At 45.2% G+C, this 15,767-nt stretch overlaps 1 protein-coding gene across 1 annotated transcript in view; it reads left to right on the top strand.

Annotated features, from left to right (window-relative positions):
* The window catches only part of Oseg4 (intraflagellar transport protein Oseg4), a 77,750-nt gene that overhangs the window by 32,432 nt on the left and 29,551 nt on the right, over positions 1–15,767 (top strand). Inside the window, exons 14-25 of the mRNA XM_075886967.1 lie at positions 5,937–6,003; positions 6,096–6,113; positions 7,007–7,066; positions 7,150–7,259; positions 7,931–8,051; positions 8,762–8,830; positions 9,997–10,125; positions 11,380–11,468; positions 11,568–11,685; positions 12,587–12,672; positions 13,991–14,137; positions 15,112–15,244. Of these exons, the coding sequence (XP_075743082.1) occupies positions 5,937–6,003; positions 6,096–6,113; positions 7,007–7,066; positions 7,150–7,259; positions 7,931–8,051; positions 8,762–8,830; positions 9,997–10,125; positions 11,380–11,468; positions 11,568–11,685; positions 12,587–12,672; positions 13,991–14,137; positions 15,112–15,244 (1,147 nt within the window). The remainder of the gene's footprint in view (positions 1–5,936; positions 6,004–6,095; positions 6,114–7,006; positions 7,067–7,149; positions 7,260–7,930; positions 8,052–8,761; positions 8,831–9,996; positions 10,126–11,379; positions 11,469–11,567; positions 11,686–12,586; positions 12,673–13,990; positions 14,138–15,111; positions 15,245–15,767) is intronic.

Raw genomic sequence — 15,767 nt, 5'->3', positions numbered from 1 at the left:
TTCGTCATCAGGAGCGACAGTTTCCACTGGCGACCGTGAGAGACAGTCGGCGTCGGTGTGCCTCTTCCCAGATTTGTAGACGATGGTCATGTCAAACTCTTGAAGTCTTAGGCTCCAGCGCGCCAAACGACCAGATGGATCTTCAAGGTTGGTGAGCCAGCACAAAGAATGATGGTCGCTAACAACCTTGAAGGAGCGGCCGTACAAATACGGACGAAATTTGATGACTGCCCACACCACGGCGAGACACTCCTTCTCGGTGGTCGAGTAGTTCTCCTCCGTGCGAGAGAGAGTTCTGCTGGCGTAGGCTATTACTCTTTCACAGCCGTCTTGCCACTGCACCAGAACGGCACCTAGACCTACATTGCTGGCGTCAGTGTGAAGTACTGTAGGGGCGTCTTGGTCGAAGTGCGCAAGGACTGGAGGTGTTTGCAAGCGTTGTCGCAGTTCATTGAATGCCATTTGCTCCTGTTCACCCCAAAAGAAGGGGACGTCCTCACGTGTGAGTCGTGTCAATGGCGCCGCAATAGACGAAAAGTCCTCGATAAATCGTCGGTAATAGGCGCACAACCCTAAGAAGCGTCTCACAGCCTTTTTGTCACGGGGTGCAGGAAATTGCCCTACGACGTCTATTTTGGCCGGGTCAGGTCGAACACCCTCTTGACTGACGACGTGGCCTAGGAAGCTGAGTTCGTTGAAACCAAAATGACATTTTTCTGGTTTTAAAGTCAGGCCGGCCGAGCGTATGGCTTGGAGTACGGTAGATAGACGGCTGAGATGTTCCTCGAATGATGCTGAGAATACAACAACATGGTCTAGATAGACCAAGCATGTTTGCCACTTCAGGCCCGATAGTACGGTGTCCATGAGACGCTGAAAAGTGGCTGGCGCCGAGCACAACCCAAAAGGAAGCACCTTAAATTCGTAAAGTCCATCAGGCGTCCCAAAGGCCGTTTTTTCACGATCTCTCTCGTCGACTTCTATCTGCCAGTAGCCGCTTCGGAGGTCCATTGAAGAGAAATAGCGCGCCTGACGCAGCCGATCGAGTGAATCGTCTATGCGAGGCAGTGGATAGATGTCTTTCTTCGTGACTTGGTTCAACTTGCGATAATCAATACAGAAACGCAAGCTGCCATCTTTTTTCTTGACCAAAACCACGGGGGACGCCCAAGGACTTTTGGAAGGTTGTATGACGTCATCCACGAGCATCTTCTGTACTTGCTTCTGAATCTCCTCGCGTTCTTTCGGAGCCACACGGTAGGAGTTCTGCCGAATCGGTCGCGTGTTGTCTTCGGTAATGATGCGGTGCTTGGTCAATGGTGTCCGCTGGACCTTTGACGTACGCGAAAAGCAGTCTTCGAATTAATGTATAAGTCCAAGTAGACGCTTCCTATCAGAGGGCGGTAGCGTGGAGCAGATGTCCACCGACAAAGTTGTCGAGGCAGGGACTGTCGCGTCATCTGGTTGCAAAGCACAGCAATCCCCGGCTTGGTCTATATCGTCGAAGTAGGCAATTGCGGTAGCCTTCTGGATTTGATGGCGCTCATTGCTGAAGTTTGTAAGGAGCACTTCTGCCTGTCCACCAGTAAGCGTTAGGATGCCTCTCGCGATGGAAATGCCTTGCGTGAGCAAAAGAGCGACTATGTGCTCCACTATCACACCTTAAAACCACCTCCAGCACCTTAAACCAAGGTGCTGGAACGATTCATGCCTTCGGAACGCGTCCGCCTACAGCAGCTCCTTGCAGAGGGGGACCTTGGTGACAGGCGCCCCTTCCAACTACTGCGCCGAATGCGACAGCTTCTTGGGAAACACGACGTCTCTGCCCACTCAGCATTGCTTCGCGAGCTCTTCCTCCAACGCCTTTCTCAGCCAATCCGCCTTGTCCTCGTGGCGGCCGGCGACGTCAATCTCGACCGCCTGGCGGAGCTCGCCGATCAGGTTCATGAAGCGACCTCTCCATTTGTCAACGCTGTCTTACCACCAGCAGACACAGCGATTTCGCGCCTTGAGGCCCGCATCGACGAACTCGCCGCCTCCATTGCCGCACTCCGGAGCCCCCTGCAGGAGACTCGTTCGCCTCGTTCCGGTCGTCGAGCTCTTCCACGCACACGAGATGCTCGGAGTCCCAGCCCTCCACCCCTCTGCTGGTACCACCGGGGTTTCCGACACCGAGCCACGAAGTGCACACCCCCATGTTCGTGGCAGGGAAACGCCTGCCGGGATCACTGACGGCGGCGTGTGATCTCCCTTCTCGTCCCAGCCGCCTTTTCATGGTCACGGACCAGCTATCGGGCGCCAGGTTCCTTATAGATACGGGCGCGGAAATTAGCGTTGTGCCCCCGACTAAGGCTGATCGTTCAAAGTCACAAGGGCAAGTTCTTCGTGCTGCCAACGCCTCGTCTATAGCAACGTATGGGCTCCAATCTCTCACCCTCGATTTCGGCCTTCGCTGCATTTTCCGGTGGGTTTTCGTCATCGCAGACGTGGTTCAACCGATCATCGGCTCGGACTTCCTCTCATACTTCGATTTGGACATCAGCGTGTGGCGGCGCCGCTTCATAGATGGTAAGACTCGTCTCTATATCTCGAGAGTCCTGTCCGACATCGCTCCAATGGCCATCCGCATGCTGATACCTTCCTCACCGTTCGAAAAAATCTTGGCGGGTTTCCCGGAGTTAACTAAACCTCACTCAGCCGCCTAAACATACGGTGACACACCACATCGTCACCCGGGGTCCACCGGCAGCCGCTCGACCACGCAGCCTGTTAGGAGACCGCCTAGCTATTGCTAAACGGGAGTTTGACCACATGCGGCAGCTCGGCATTATCCGCCCATCGTCAAGCGCTTGGGCTTCCCCGCTGCATTTGGTGCCAAAGCGTGATCCTGGTGACTGGCGTCCTTGTGGGGACTATCGAGCGTTGAACGCCAAGACTGTCCACGACAGCTATCCTCTACCTCACATCCAGGATTTTACATCGCGCCTCGACGGCTGCACAATTTTCAGCAAAGTGGACCTTGTTAAGGCGTACCACCAGATTCCTGTCGAGCCCGCCGACATACCTAAGACCGCCATCACGACGCCCTTTGGGTTGTTTGAATACGTGCGGATGCCTTTTGGACTCCGCAATTCGGCTCAAACTTTCCAGCGGTTCATTTCTGAGGTCACACGGGGTCTTCCTACTGTGTTTGCGTACCTTGACGATGTCCTCATCGCCAGCCGCACACCTGAAGATCATGAGCACCATCTACGCGCTCTGTTCCAACGTCTTCAGCAGTACGGCCTCGTTGTGAACGCCTCTAAGTGTACTTTCGGCGCATCTGAGCTCGAGTTCTTGGGCCATCACATATCATCCAAAGGAATACGCCCTCTCCGGTCCCACGTTAAAGCAATTCAGGATTATCCTCAGCCTACAACACTGCGCCAATTACGCCAATTCCTGGGGCTTGTGAATTTTTCCAGGCGCTTCATACCACACTGTGCCGAACTGCTACGACCGCTCACCGACCTCCTTCGGTCGACCGCCGGCCCGTCCTCCGCCATTCTTTGGTCGTCAGAGGCCCAGGCCGCCTTTGCTGCTGCTAAGCAAGCGGTCACTAACGCCGTGCTTCTCATTCATCCATGCAGCAACGCCCCTACTCGGTTGATGGTGGACGCATCCAGCGTGGCCGTCGGAGCCGTCTTACAGCAGTGCATTAACTCCGAGTGGAGACCCTTGTCGTTTTACTCTCGGAAGCTACTTCCTGCTGAGACCCGCTACAGCGTCTTTGGCCGGGAATTACTAGCCATCTACGCTGCAATACAGCACTTTCGGCATTTCCTGGAAGGATGCTCGTTTTACTTGCTGACTGACCATAAGCCACTGGCGTATGTTTTCCGCACTAACTCATCCAAGTACGTGCCCCGTGAACTCCGCCATCTGGCTTATATATCGGAGTTCACGACTGACATCCGCCACGTGAAAGGAGCTGACAACACCGCCGCAGGTGCCCTTTCTCGTATAGCCGCGGTTGACTCTCCACCGCCAACCATCGACTGGACCTCATTCTCCTCGGCACAGCAGGATGATAGAGAGCTTGCCGCTTTTCGGGAGAACCCCCGTTCTCTCCGACTACGCCTGGTGCCTCATCCATTATTATCTGAGCGCTTGTGGTGCGATGTCTCAGCTGACCTTCCCCGCCCTTTCGTTCCCGCTTCATTACGACGCACCGTTTTCCACTCCTTACACGACATCTGTCACCCTGGCATTCGGGCTACTCAGCGTCTTCTCACCCAGCGCTATGTCTGGCCCGGAATCAACAGTGATGTGCGCGCTTGGACGCGCATGTGCCTACCCTGCCAGATGACAAAGGTCTCCCGTCATACTAAGACGCCGCCCCAACCTTTCCTTCCACCCGGCCGTCGTTTCGACCATGTTCATCTAGACATTGTGGGCCCTCTACCAGTGTCTCAGGGGTATCGTTATATATTGACCTGTTCTGTTCTGTAGCTGAAATCAAGAAGAAGAAATGGACATGGGCAGGGCATGTAGCGCGTAGGCAGGATAACCGATGGTCATTAAGGGTAACTGACTGGGTTCCCAGAGAAGGGAAGCGGGTTAGGGGGAGACAGAAGGTTAGGTGGGCAGATGAGATTAAGAAGTTTGCGGGTATAAATTGGCAGCAGCAAGCACAGGACCGGGTTAACTGGCGGAACATGGGAGAGGCCTTTGTCCTGCAGTGGACGTAGTCAGGCTGATGATGATGATGATGATGTTATATATTGACCATGGTCGATCGCTTCACACGCTGGCCAGAGGCTGTTCCAATTCAAGATATCACAGCCGAGACAGTTGCCCGCGTTTTAATTTCTACGTGGGTATCCCGTTTTGGCTGTCCTGGCACCGTGACAACAGACCGTGGACGTCAGTTTGAGTCCTCGCTGTTTACTTGCCTTAATCGCATCCTCGGAGCCAGACATTGCCGTACCACGGCTTATCATCCCTGCGCCAACGGCATGGTGGAACGCCTTCACCGACAACTGAAGACCGCCTTGACTACCCACCTCAATAGAGCCACCTGGGTTGATGCCTTGCCACTGGTGCTCTTAGGTTTACGAGCTGTCATCCGCGCAGACCTGCAGTGCTCAACAGCAGAGCTGGTGTATGGCACTTCTCTACGGCTTCCGGGAGACTTCTTCACGTCAACGAAGCTACCAGACCAGCCACAACAATTCCTACAACGCCTCCTCGACTGCGTTCAAGACCTCCGGCCCACTCCACCCAGACCTTCCGAACACAAGACCATATTCGTCCACCCTGATCTGGCCACTGCAACACATGTTTTCGTACGCCACGACGCGGTCAGACCACCTTTGACACCAGCCTACGACGGACCATTCCGCGTCCTTCACCGCACCCCCAATACTGCCACTCTACTTCAGAACGGCCGTGAAGAGACAGTCAGCTTGGACCGACTCAAGCCGGCGTACCTGGAGACCGCCCTAGAAAGCCTCTCATCTACGACTGATCTTCCGTTGGAATACCACAAACGGCATGTCACATTCCGACTTCCAGTCTACACGGGGGGCCCTGTAGCGCCCTCGTTCGGGCGGCGCGCAAACCGAAGAGCGCGCGATGACGACAGAAGAAAATAAAGAAGGCGCTAGGCCGTGGCACGTGAAGCCACGGCTCACGTTCCTGGCTGGCATCGGTTATCGTTCAGGCGTGTCTTTCTTTCGCTCCTGTGGCATAAGCCTACAACATCAATCCTTGAAAGTTTTTTTCGTGCCATGTCTGATTCGCATTAGAAATGAGAAATGCAAAATTTTATAAATAAGAAAGCTGTCCCATGTGCGGGAACCTGAAGCAAAGCTTCAACCTAAACCTGTGTTTCAGTCGTTTGAGACAGTCCATAACGTTTGGTAACCTTCACATCATTTGAATGCTCATTTCAGGGTCATACATATCAACGAGGCCCCCACGGAAGGAGAAAGTCCAAACGACTTAGACAAAATTTACGAAGTAAGTCGGCAGCATGCGGTTTGGCATACGTCAGTGGCTTTACTATACCTTGTTAACTTGCAAACTTAATGCTCCATCTTTCTTTTCTGCAGGCAAAGAAGAAGCACCAGGTGAGAGTCGCCATTTCTTATTTTCATAATCAACAGAAAAAGCTTCGAAAGAATGTGGCAGAATATCAACTTAATATGGATTTATGGATTGCAGTTTTGGAATTGCAAATAGGGTTCGTCTATAGTGGCTGGGGTGGTTGTCAGCCAGAAAGAGTATCATATACACTAGACTCTTAAGTAAAGGGAAATTTCTTAAATGAAACTGCTGCTTAAATAGAACAAGTGCTTCTGACAAGATTGGTTTTGTTCTTATATTCTGTGCCCTCGTTCATCTCTCAGTAAATATAACCCCCTGTTAAACGGTACATATTTTCCTGGGGTGCAATCACGGAATGATTCTATATTCCTTTATTGAATGCTTTTCGCTGCCATTAGCCATCTGCAATTGCAGATAACTTACAGTGCGCTTCAATCAATCACAGATGGCGATTGAAAATGGCGATGAATGGCGGCGATTAAATGGTAGTGAGAAGGCAGTGAAATATAATCGTTCCGGAATCGCACTCCTGGTTCCTTCAGGTTCCGTTTAACGAGAGTATACTGTATTCGAGGCCAATTAACTTCTTCACTGTATCACCATAATATTATGGAATTTTTACGGCGGCATCCTGGAGCTTCTCATTCATTCGCCTATCGGAAATGTTTACTTCTTTACATTAGTTTGGAAAACCTGGGAAAATCTCCTTCCATAACTAACGAACAAAATAGAGAAAGCACTGGTAGGTCAATGAAGACAGTAATTCCATCGATACAGCAGTCAGGACATAAAGCATACGTTTGTTTGTTTTTACATGTGCACAGAAAGAACAACTAATTTGTCATTCCTCTTTGTTTGCTTTAGCTTTAAACCTATTTTATAGCTAGTAAACATTGCTTAAGTGGCATGCGTTTAGTTTCAGGTCAATACGGACCCAATATGCTGTCTCGCAGCATCAGAAAAAATGTTCATTGTGGTAAGTGGCATGCCAAAACTTTTTTTTTTAGTTTTCTTTCTGTGTATGTGTCATTTAGTGTGTTTCATTTTTTGATGTTCCAGGGGCGAGAGTCGGGGACGTTTCAGCGCTACTCTATGCCACAGCTGGTGCTCGTTCAAAAATATGCAATCTCCTGTCGACCTAATAAGGTTGCACTAAACTGCACTTCTAGGTGACTGAGAACATTTTCTTTATAGAATTAAAGCATGCTATTTGTGCTGTTTTTTCAATTGCACTGAAATTGAAACTTTTATCTCATAACCTCAAGTTGCAACCTGTTTGTTTTTGCTTTATTTTTAGACTGAGAATGTTTTCTATGAATAGGCAACATGATTATTATCCACTTGTAATATAAACATATTTTCCCTTTATTTTCATGAGGCTGTTCCACTCTGTCACAGAAAATAATAGACACTTTCCTTTTGAATGCGTATTTAAATTAATTGTGTATTCCAGCACTGATTATATATTAGGCTTGGTATGCAAGCTCATGGACTGACATTTCTTCAAGAAATAAGTCATGGTTAATGTTTCATTGCTGCCAGACATTTAAAGAAAAAGACAATCTCGTTGCAGTAGGCTTTGCTAGATTAGCTATCATAAGCAAATACAACATGCTCTTTAAACGTTCTCGCCAAAAAAGCACACAACAACAACATTTCTGTGAGAGCTGTCTTTTTGTGCAGAAGTCATTAGTGTTGAACTATCTTTTTTGTTTGTAATAGTTATGTCCTCCTGTACCCAGCTTATTAACACGTGAGGGAACGTTGTATTTGGTCTTGGCCTAGCTTCTGTCAGTGTGTTTGAAGTAAGCGTTCTCACATGCTATTCTTTATTTTCTAGTCGAATGTCAGTGATAGACATTACGGGCTGCTTGCTGCTCTATGACCTTGATGCCAGGTCTTCAGAAGGGGAACAGCTAACCTTCGAGCGTCGAGATGTTTGGGACGTCAAGTGGGCAAAGGTAACATTCTTTTTTCAAAAGTGTGAAGCAGTCCTTGGCAAAGGCAATTGAATGTCGTTCTAACAGAGACGCAGGTTACATGACAACACCATTAGCACGTCTAACATGCCCTGTCAACGTATTCACTGATACTACCAAAAGTAATGCGCAAATGGTTTCTGTGCAAACGAAGTCCAAGCTGGTAAACGGCCTCCTCTAATTGTCAGTGATGTTTCGGCGGCCAATATTATTCATGCGAGCAACCTCTACAAGGAATGCATGCTGCACTCTCGTTGCTTTAAGGTCATGTGTACATATCTTGGCTTGCTGGCTGTGATTAGCTAAGCAGTGCCATTCTCTAAAACATGCACGCAAGTTTAATGGTGTAACATCATGTTATACTTTCCGAGTCATCGCCATGAGCCTTTTCGATGTCCATAGCGGGATGAAGGCCTTTCTAAATGATCTTCCTTGGTTGGGAAAGGCTTTCATCCCGCAGTACTTTGCTCGTTTTGTCGACTGGACAGGTTTTGAAATGTGAGTGAAAAAATGTCCCCTCTGTTGTAAGAGATGCTCCTTGATCTTGCATTGCCAGGTTCATAAGAGCAACATAGTACTTCCTTTTAACGAGAAATGGATGCGTTAACATGAAAAAAAAATTCAGAATTTGTGTGGATATAAAGTGTTCTGTTTAGAAATGTTAAAACATCTTGTTACATTCTCATGCGCAGGACAACTCGGAGCTGTTTGTGTTGATGGAGAAGACCCGCATGTACGTGTTTCGCAACTTGGATCCTGAGGTGAGCATTCGTTGGACACCTGTGGTTGTGATGGGGCGATGACTTGTTTTAGTGGAATGATGGACATTGATATGATGTAACGGAGCTGAAGTAAGAATATATTTCATTGCTATAACAAGTATGACTGACAGGGTGGTGTTGTGGTTGTTATAAGCCTAGCCTCTTTCACGGCACTGAAAATGTCTTGTTTGAAAAGTAGCGTGTAAAACTAGCTTGAATTTATACGTAACCATACGGCCTCTATTTACATTTACAGTCATAAGAATGCTGTATATCATACAACATGTAGAAGGAGAGTGGGCATCCATACCGATTATAGCTAACTCTACATGCACTCTAAAAGGTACCAACAAACCATGTCATATTTTTAGCTGACTTCCAAGTAGCTGGTCATTGCTTGCTGCCACTTTATAATAATGCACCATGAGTGATGACGTTGCGCTCGGGTATGTTGAAATGGAGCTACTTTTAAAGGGGCCCTACAACACTTCTTGAGCATGGTCAGAAAACGCTGCCGATCGGTAGTAGAGGCTCCCCGCAACACACGAGCCAAAGATCACAACGCAGCACGTGGCCTGGAATTCACAATAAATTATAAAAGTCAGCAAAAAATTGCTTTCTTTTCTCTCGACAAATCGCGGAAAATGCCCAAAAATCACACGTAGCAAACCCATCTATCAGCCATTGGCTGATTTGAACATGGCGCACTCGCTCGTTATAGAGATCGCCGCGGGAGGCTGCTACTTGTCCACGCGTGCGGGTGCGATTATACTGAAAAGGCTGCGTATAAAAAAAAAAATGCTCAAGGGCATGAGGCATGCGTGACGTTTTTATGTGGCCCTGCCATCCCTCCCTGCTTAGCCTCCAGCGCTTTCGTCGGGAGGACAGAAGAGAGAATGCAATTGCAGCATGCGACAAACCTTTGTAATTTCACTCTCACTGGACGGATTCTTAAAATTTTTGCGGTGTTGAATTCATGTGGAAATGAGCTCTTCCAGTGAATTCATTCTATGGTTACTTGAAAAAGTGTTTCAGGGCTCCTTTAAAATATTCCTACCAGCTTACTGAATTCAGAGTTCGCACTTCTCATAAGTTGTAAAAATTTCTTGAGCGGTAAATGCTTGCTGAGACATGACTGCCATTGCTCTGTGCTTTTGTATTCTCAGGAACCGGTCATGTCGAGTGGATACATTTGCAGTTTTTCAAATCTGGAGATCAGGACGGTACTGTTGGATGAAATCATGCAAGACCCTGAGAACCCACGGCAGGAATTTGTGTGCAACATGGAAGCGAAGGTTGGAATGTACCCACATTCGTCCCTTAATAGCATAGCATTTCATTCGTTGTACACTCAAATCTCAATATAATGAATTTGGATATAACAAATTATCACGTAAAACAAAGTAAGTGAAGAATAGATTTGTTATATATAGTGCTACAATAACAGTTTATAATGAATTTTGGGATATAACAAAGCTTTTTTGCATAACATGTGACATTGTCATAAAGAGGTTTGAGTGTATCCTCTCTTCAAGTTCACATTTGCCACTGTTAAAACAGGTTGCGGTACGGGGTGGTATAATGTAGTTCTATTTTTCTGCTTTTCAGTTTTCGTTTTGTCATAGTATATGGCTAGACCTGACAAGAGTGTTTACATAAAAGTTTGTGTGAGGCAATGGCATTGGGTAGGAAGAGGGGATAAAGAAAATAATGGTTAGCTAGACTGCCAATACTCGTTTTTATTGGGTGTAATTGGTGGGGTGCCTGGTTTGTGAACATTAATACTCAGACTTGTTGTCACTACATCATTATGTTGTTCATTATAACTCACGAGAATCTCCATTGATTCGAGAAGGGAACTTATGAAGGCTTCTCTGATTACCATAGTAGCTTAGTGGTTTTGGTTTTTATAGCCGCAAAATGCAAAACCTCTTGTCTACATTCATTTATGTGTGCAGCAAGGACCCACTGGTTTTTAGATATTATTCCAGTCTTACTTATCGTCTGCATAATTAAATTGTGGATTTGTTGTGCAATATCTCAGCATTTGATTTTATAATTAGCAATTTTTTTTCTTTGCCACAACTACCTTAACTTAAAGCTTGTCTGCTACCTTCCTTTTCACCTTGTCACATACTTGGTCCTCTTGTGCTACAATTAAGAATGATAAGCCTATTGTATTTACAGGATTGTAGGTCGACCTATATTTCCTTAACTTGAAACTTGAAGTTGAGGGATCGGCCTAGAATCTGTAGCTGGTTTCGATTCTAACGTGTCTTTGAAAATGATCCCCCCGTATTCTCGCGAAGCTAGCTATCAAGGTGCCAACATGACACGCCGAAATTCGAGTTTGTTTTTATCAAACACATTGTAAATAAATTTTTTTACGAAATGTGCTCGTGCTCTTTTTTTCTTATTTTTGCCGTGTGATTTTAGGGGGATCGTCCTATATTTTAGTCGACTTGCAATTGTGTAAATATGGTATATCAACGTGCCCAACTTTCGTTGTACTGAGGTACCACTCCGTCAACTTCTATCTTTTTCTGCAGTCTTTGAGAGATTCTAGAGACCTCCTAGCCAAGGTGGGCATAGAAGAGGCGACACAGTTCATTGAGGACAACTCTCACCCGAGGCTTTGGTAAGTCTTTTCTTTGTTTTAATCTCTCGTGCATTAAGGCCAAGATCTTGTTTTCCGGCAAAGATAGAGAAACCAGTGAAACTCTTGTTTCTCGTGCAGGCAACTTCTGGCCGAAGCGGCCCTGCAGAAAATGGACTTTCAGACGGCAGAGACGGCATTTGTACGTTGCCGGGACTACCAGGGAATTCAGTTTGTGAAACACATAGCCAATTTGCCTGTAAGTCCTACGAATTTCGCTCTAAAGCTTGTTGTCTCAAAATTTTGTAGTTACAGAATGTGGTGCACTTAATGTATCTCTTATTATGCCTTATTTATATCTCAAGTACACTAAGGTCCGAGTAGTTTAAAATGTGATTGAAAATGTTGTTCAAGTCTCGTCAGTTTAGCAAACATGTGGTAGTAGGCTACGGCATGCTGCTGCCAAGCATGTGGTTGTGGGTTTGACACCTTGCCATGCTGACTCTATTCTGAATGTGGTAAAACTTCCAATATACTAAGATTAAGGTGTATGACAGATGAATCCTTTCTGACCAGCACTAATTAATTATAGGCATGTTTTAACATTTTAGGAATATTTCGATAGCAAAAGAAAAGCAATAATTTTCTAATGTGCTTGTCTATTTGAGAGAGAAAGCAGGATGGAGGAACCAAAGTACACCGACCAAATAAAAGCTTCGAAGAAAACAATGTTTCGACTTCTATAATACAGAAGCTTTGTTCACATTCTGTCAACAAGGCTTCCATATGGAAGCCAAAACATAATTTTCTTCCTTTTTTTTTGTTGGTGCACTTCGGCTTCGTTTCTTTCACATTTTATCCCAACCAGACGGGTTTCTGGCGAACTCTCGATCTCAAGAGAGAGAGAGCAATTATGGCATGCTACAAATTTCTGTATCTCCACTTGTGATTGACAGACTTAAAAATTGTTTGCACTGCCCGATTCGTGAGGTAATAAATTCATTTAGTGAAGCCATTGGATTGTTACTTGAAAAACGTTTGCGCGGCCCCTTTGAGAATAACTTTGTGGAATTTGTGTATTTAAAATTCATACGTGTCAACATGTGCTTTCTGTACTGCATTATATTGTTTTTGTTTGTTTATTTGTTTTTGTTTTTCAGAATGAAGACATACGCAAAGCAGAGGTCAAGGCGTACTTCAAGCAGTTTGACGATGCGGAGAAAATATATCTGGAAATCGACAGAAGGTGGGGTGTGATGACAAAACTTGTGCTCGTTTGACGAGATGCAACTGCGACTTGGAATGAGCTGTTATGGCTAGAAATACTGCTGCGTAGTTGCCCGTCATGACTCAAATATATATTTTTTTACTATTGATGACATTCGCTCTCGCATAGTTCTTTCTCTGCAGTTCCATAGAATACTGGTTGTTTCAAAAATAAAGTAAGGAATGCAGATGTAGTAGTATCAACTCTTATTAAGCAGTCAGTTTCCTGTACCTTGAGAAAAATCAAGGGCTCTTAAAGTAAAGTTTAGTTTTTGATTTATTTGTTTAATGGCTTGTCTTTGTTTCTTTCGTTTATTTGTTTTATTGAAATATGACTGAAGATGGCATGGAAACACTTTATTGAAACGTGCACCACAAGGCATTTCTCTTTAATTAAAAATATCTATTGGACTATTATGAATGTCTGAGGGCTAAAAATTTGTTAAATTGGATATCTTTTGCCAATCTTTGCTGAACTGGCTTGGCGTGTTACTTTGGATGCCACCACCATTTGCTCACTTTTGTCTGCCCTTAGAAGTGTTGTACATTATGTTGAAGTTGAATGTAACCTGAGCTTTTTAAATCTGCAAGTGTTCACAGAAGCTTTGCATGAATCCAGTTCACTTTTTTAATGTTTCCACTCACAGCGTGCACAGCTGGAAAGGTTATGTTGTAGATGTTATATATCGTAAAGGAGGTAGTTGTTTAATCATGACATCATAAATTGTCTTTTTTTTTTACTTTGGCCATACTTATTATTATAAGGCATGCTTGCTGCTTTTTTTTGCCTATGTCAAGGAAAATTTCTGCCAATGATAATTGGTTATTCAAGTTTTGTCTGTACTTATTTATCTTACTGTCCCTTTTTGTTTTATTTGTAATTTCTCTCTATTTTCATTATTTTGGTCAACACCATCCAGATGAGTTTCTTTATCTTTTTTTCTTTGTTTTTGATTTCTTGCACACCCCTTTTGTTTTATTTTTTTTTCAGTCATGCCGACTGCTGCCGCATCTTCTGATTTCTTCCCCTTGCACCACTGCAATGCTTTGCACTTTGTGCCATTCTAGTCCTGCCAAGACCAAAACCAGAAAGTGTACATATGCGTCAATGGTATTTTACTTGAGTACGATGTGGTTACAGAAAAAAAAAAAAGGAAAGAGACAGCCTAGTCATGGTGTGATCAAAAGTTAGAAGACTATCGCCACTGCCAGAGAAGATTCTAAGAACGAACATTAAAAGGAAGCTACAGCTGTTGCTAGAGCGACGATGGAGGGAATGTGGTGGGAACTGCTCGTAGGGATTTGGCCGTGTCCCTGCGAAAGATGCTTGGGGACTGGTTTCGTGTCGTCCAGCTTCTGAAAGGCGGCAACAGTGGCACAGACGACAGGCAGCTTGAAGAGGCCTGGAATGCCATAGGAGACTACTATGCGGATAGACACAAATGGTGAGTGTGAATTATTCGTGTTTTGCCAACTGCCTCTCAAAATTTATACAGCATTACCATTCTTTACAGTGTCTTATTTGTTACATGTACTAAGAAGGCATGCGTAACAGTTAGGTTGGCAAGGACTTGGAAGTGGACGTAGACGTGGATATGCTGTGTTTTAGACAAAACTAATGAAAACCACTCATTGGAAGTGTGGGATGTCGTGTTGATGTAAGGACGAATTAAAAAAAAAAACGTAACAATCGTTTATTCAACTATAGTAGCAGCATTGGTTGAGCGTTCCGACGCTACTCTCGTAAGAGGTAGCAGAGCAAAATGGTGCGCTTCCAAGCTCGGTAGTGTCGTTTTGTAGCCACCGCTGGTGACGTAGGCCTCGGGTGACGATGCAGTGGCGCTGAGGCCTGTTACGATCGCAGTGCAGCGTTCATTTGTGTCACACAGGGCTTGATGATAGCTAGGTGCAGGCTGCGTGGAATTATGTACAGATTGTGTCACCACAAGAGTATCTCGTTACGATACTAAATAACCTGCCTACAGAATTAATTCACCACATTAGTCATTACAGTAGGATATGTACACTTAAAGGTTCATTTTTTTTGTTAGATACAATATTAATAAGGTCTAACAGACAATCATACCAAGGAAAGTATAGGGTATGTTATATGAGGTACTTGTAATGTAAATTTCAAGAAAGGAAAGCGGATGAAAAGATAACTTGCCATGGGCAGGAACCGAACTTGCGACCTTCGAATAAGGTATCTGATGATTGTCTGTTAGATCTCATTGATATTACTGTAAGATGTAATTTAACTACTTTAATATTATTAGTGTAATTTTCTTACTGCCACGGATGCAGAGTTTAGCGGACACAATCAAGATCCTACTTACGTCCTGTACTATTACCAGTTTTGATGGTGTAACACTTTTTCCAGCTTCACTGAGGTGTTAACACCTTCTTTGTGTTTGTGTAGGGATAATGCAATCACGTACTACAAGCAAGGCCATAATCATGCGCGCTTGGCTGAAGCTTATTTTGCCATAGAAGATTACAATGGTCTGGAGAACCTTATGAAGAGCCTGCCAGAGGAGCAGCCACTGCTCAGCGTATGTCGAAATTTATGGAGGACTCTCGCAGAGCTCTTCGCCCTCCATCTTACTTGCATGCACTCACTTGTCTTGCTTTGGTTAATGAAGGTTTCATTTTGTGCACTCATAAAACTATGCTGTGTTTTCAAGTTGACCGTCTCTTGTCAGTTCTGAATGGCGCACCGGACCACTAGATTAATTGTCTCAGAGGTTATCTCATTCGTCCTCTCTTGTTGGCTCAAAATGCTGATGCGGTGCAATTCGACAGAGTGTCAAGAATATCTCCCCTGTTTGGCTTTCCAACTGACTTATATGTTTGGGAAGTTTCTACGACACTTTGATGTGATATAATGCATGGTTTCAAAGCAAAGCAACACGACAGTTTTCAGTATTGATAACGGCATATAGTATCTTGCGCAGATGAATTATTTATTTTTATGAAGTGATTTTAACTATGTATAAATGTCACAGCTCTTCTGTCATACCAGTAGGAAGCTCAATTCCAAAATCCAAACACACCCATGGACGAATTCGCAGAAGA

This window comes from Rhipicephalus microplus, chromosome 2 (genome assembly GCF_043290135.1).
Source record: "Rhipicephalus microplus isolate Deutch F79 chromosome 2, USDA_Rmic, whole genome shotgun sequence".
Lineage (NCBI taxonomy): Eukaryota > Metazoa > Arthropoda > Arachnida > Ixodida > Ixodidae > Rhipicephalus > Rhipicephalus microplus.
The sequence above is the reverse complement of the archived record's forward strand: the minus strand, read 5'-3'. Positions and strand labels throughout refer to the sequence as shown.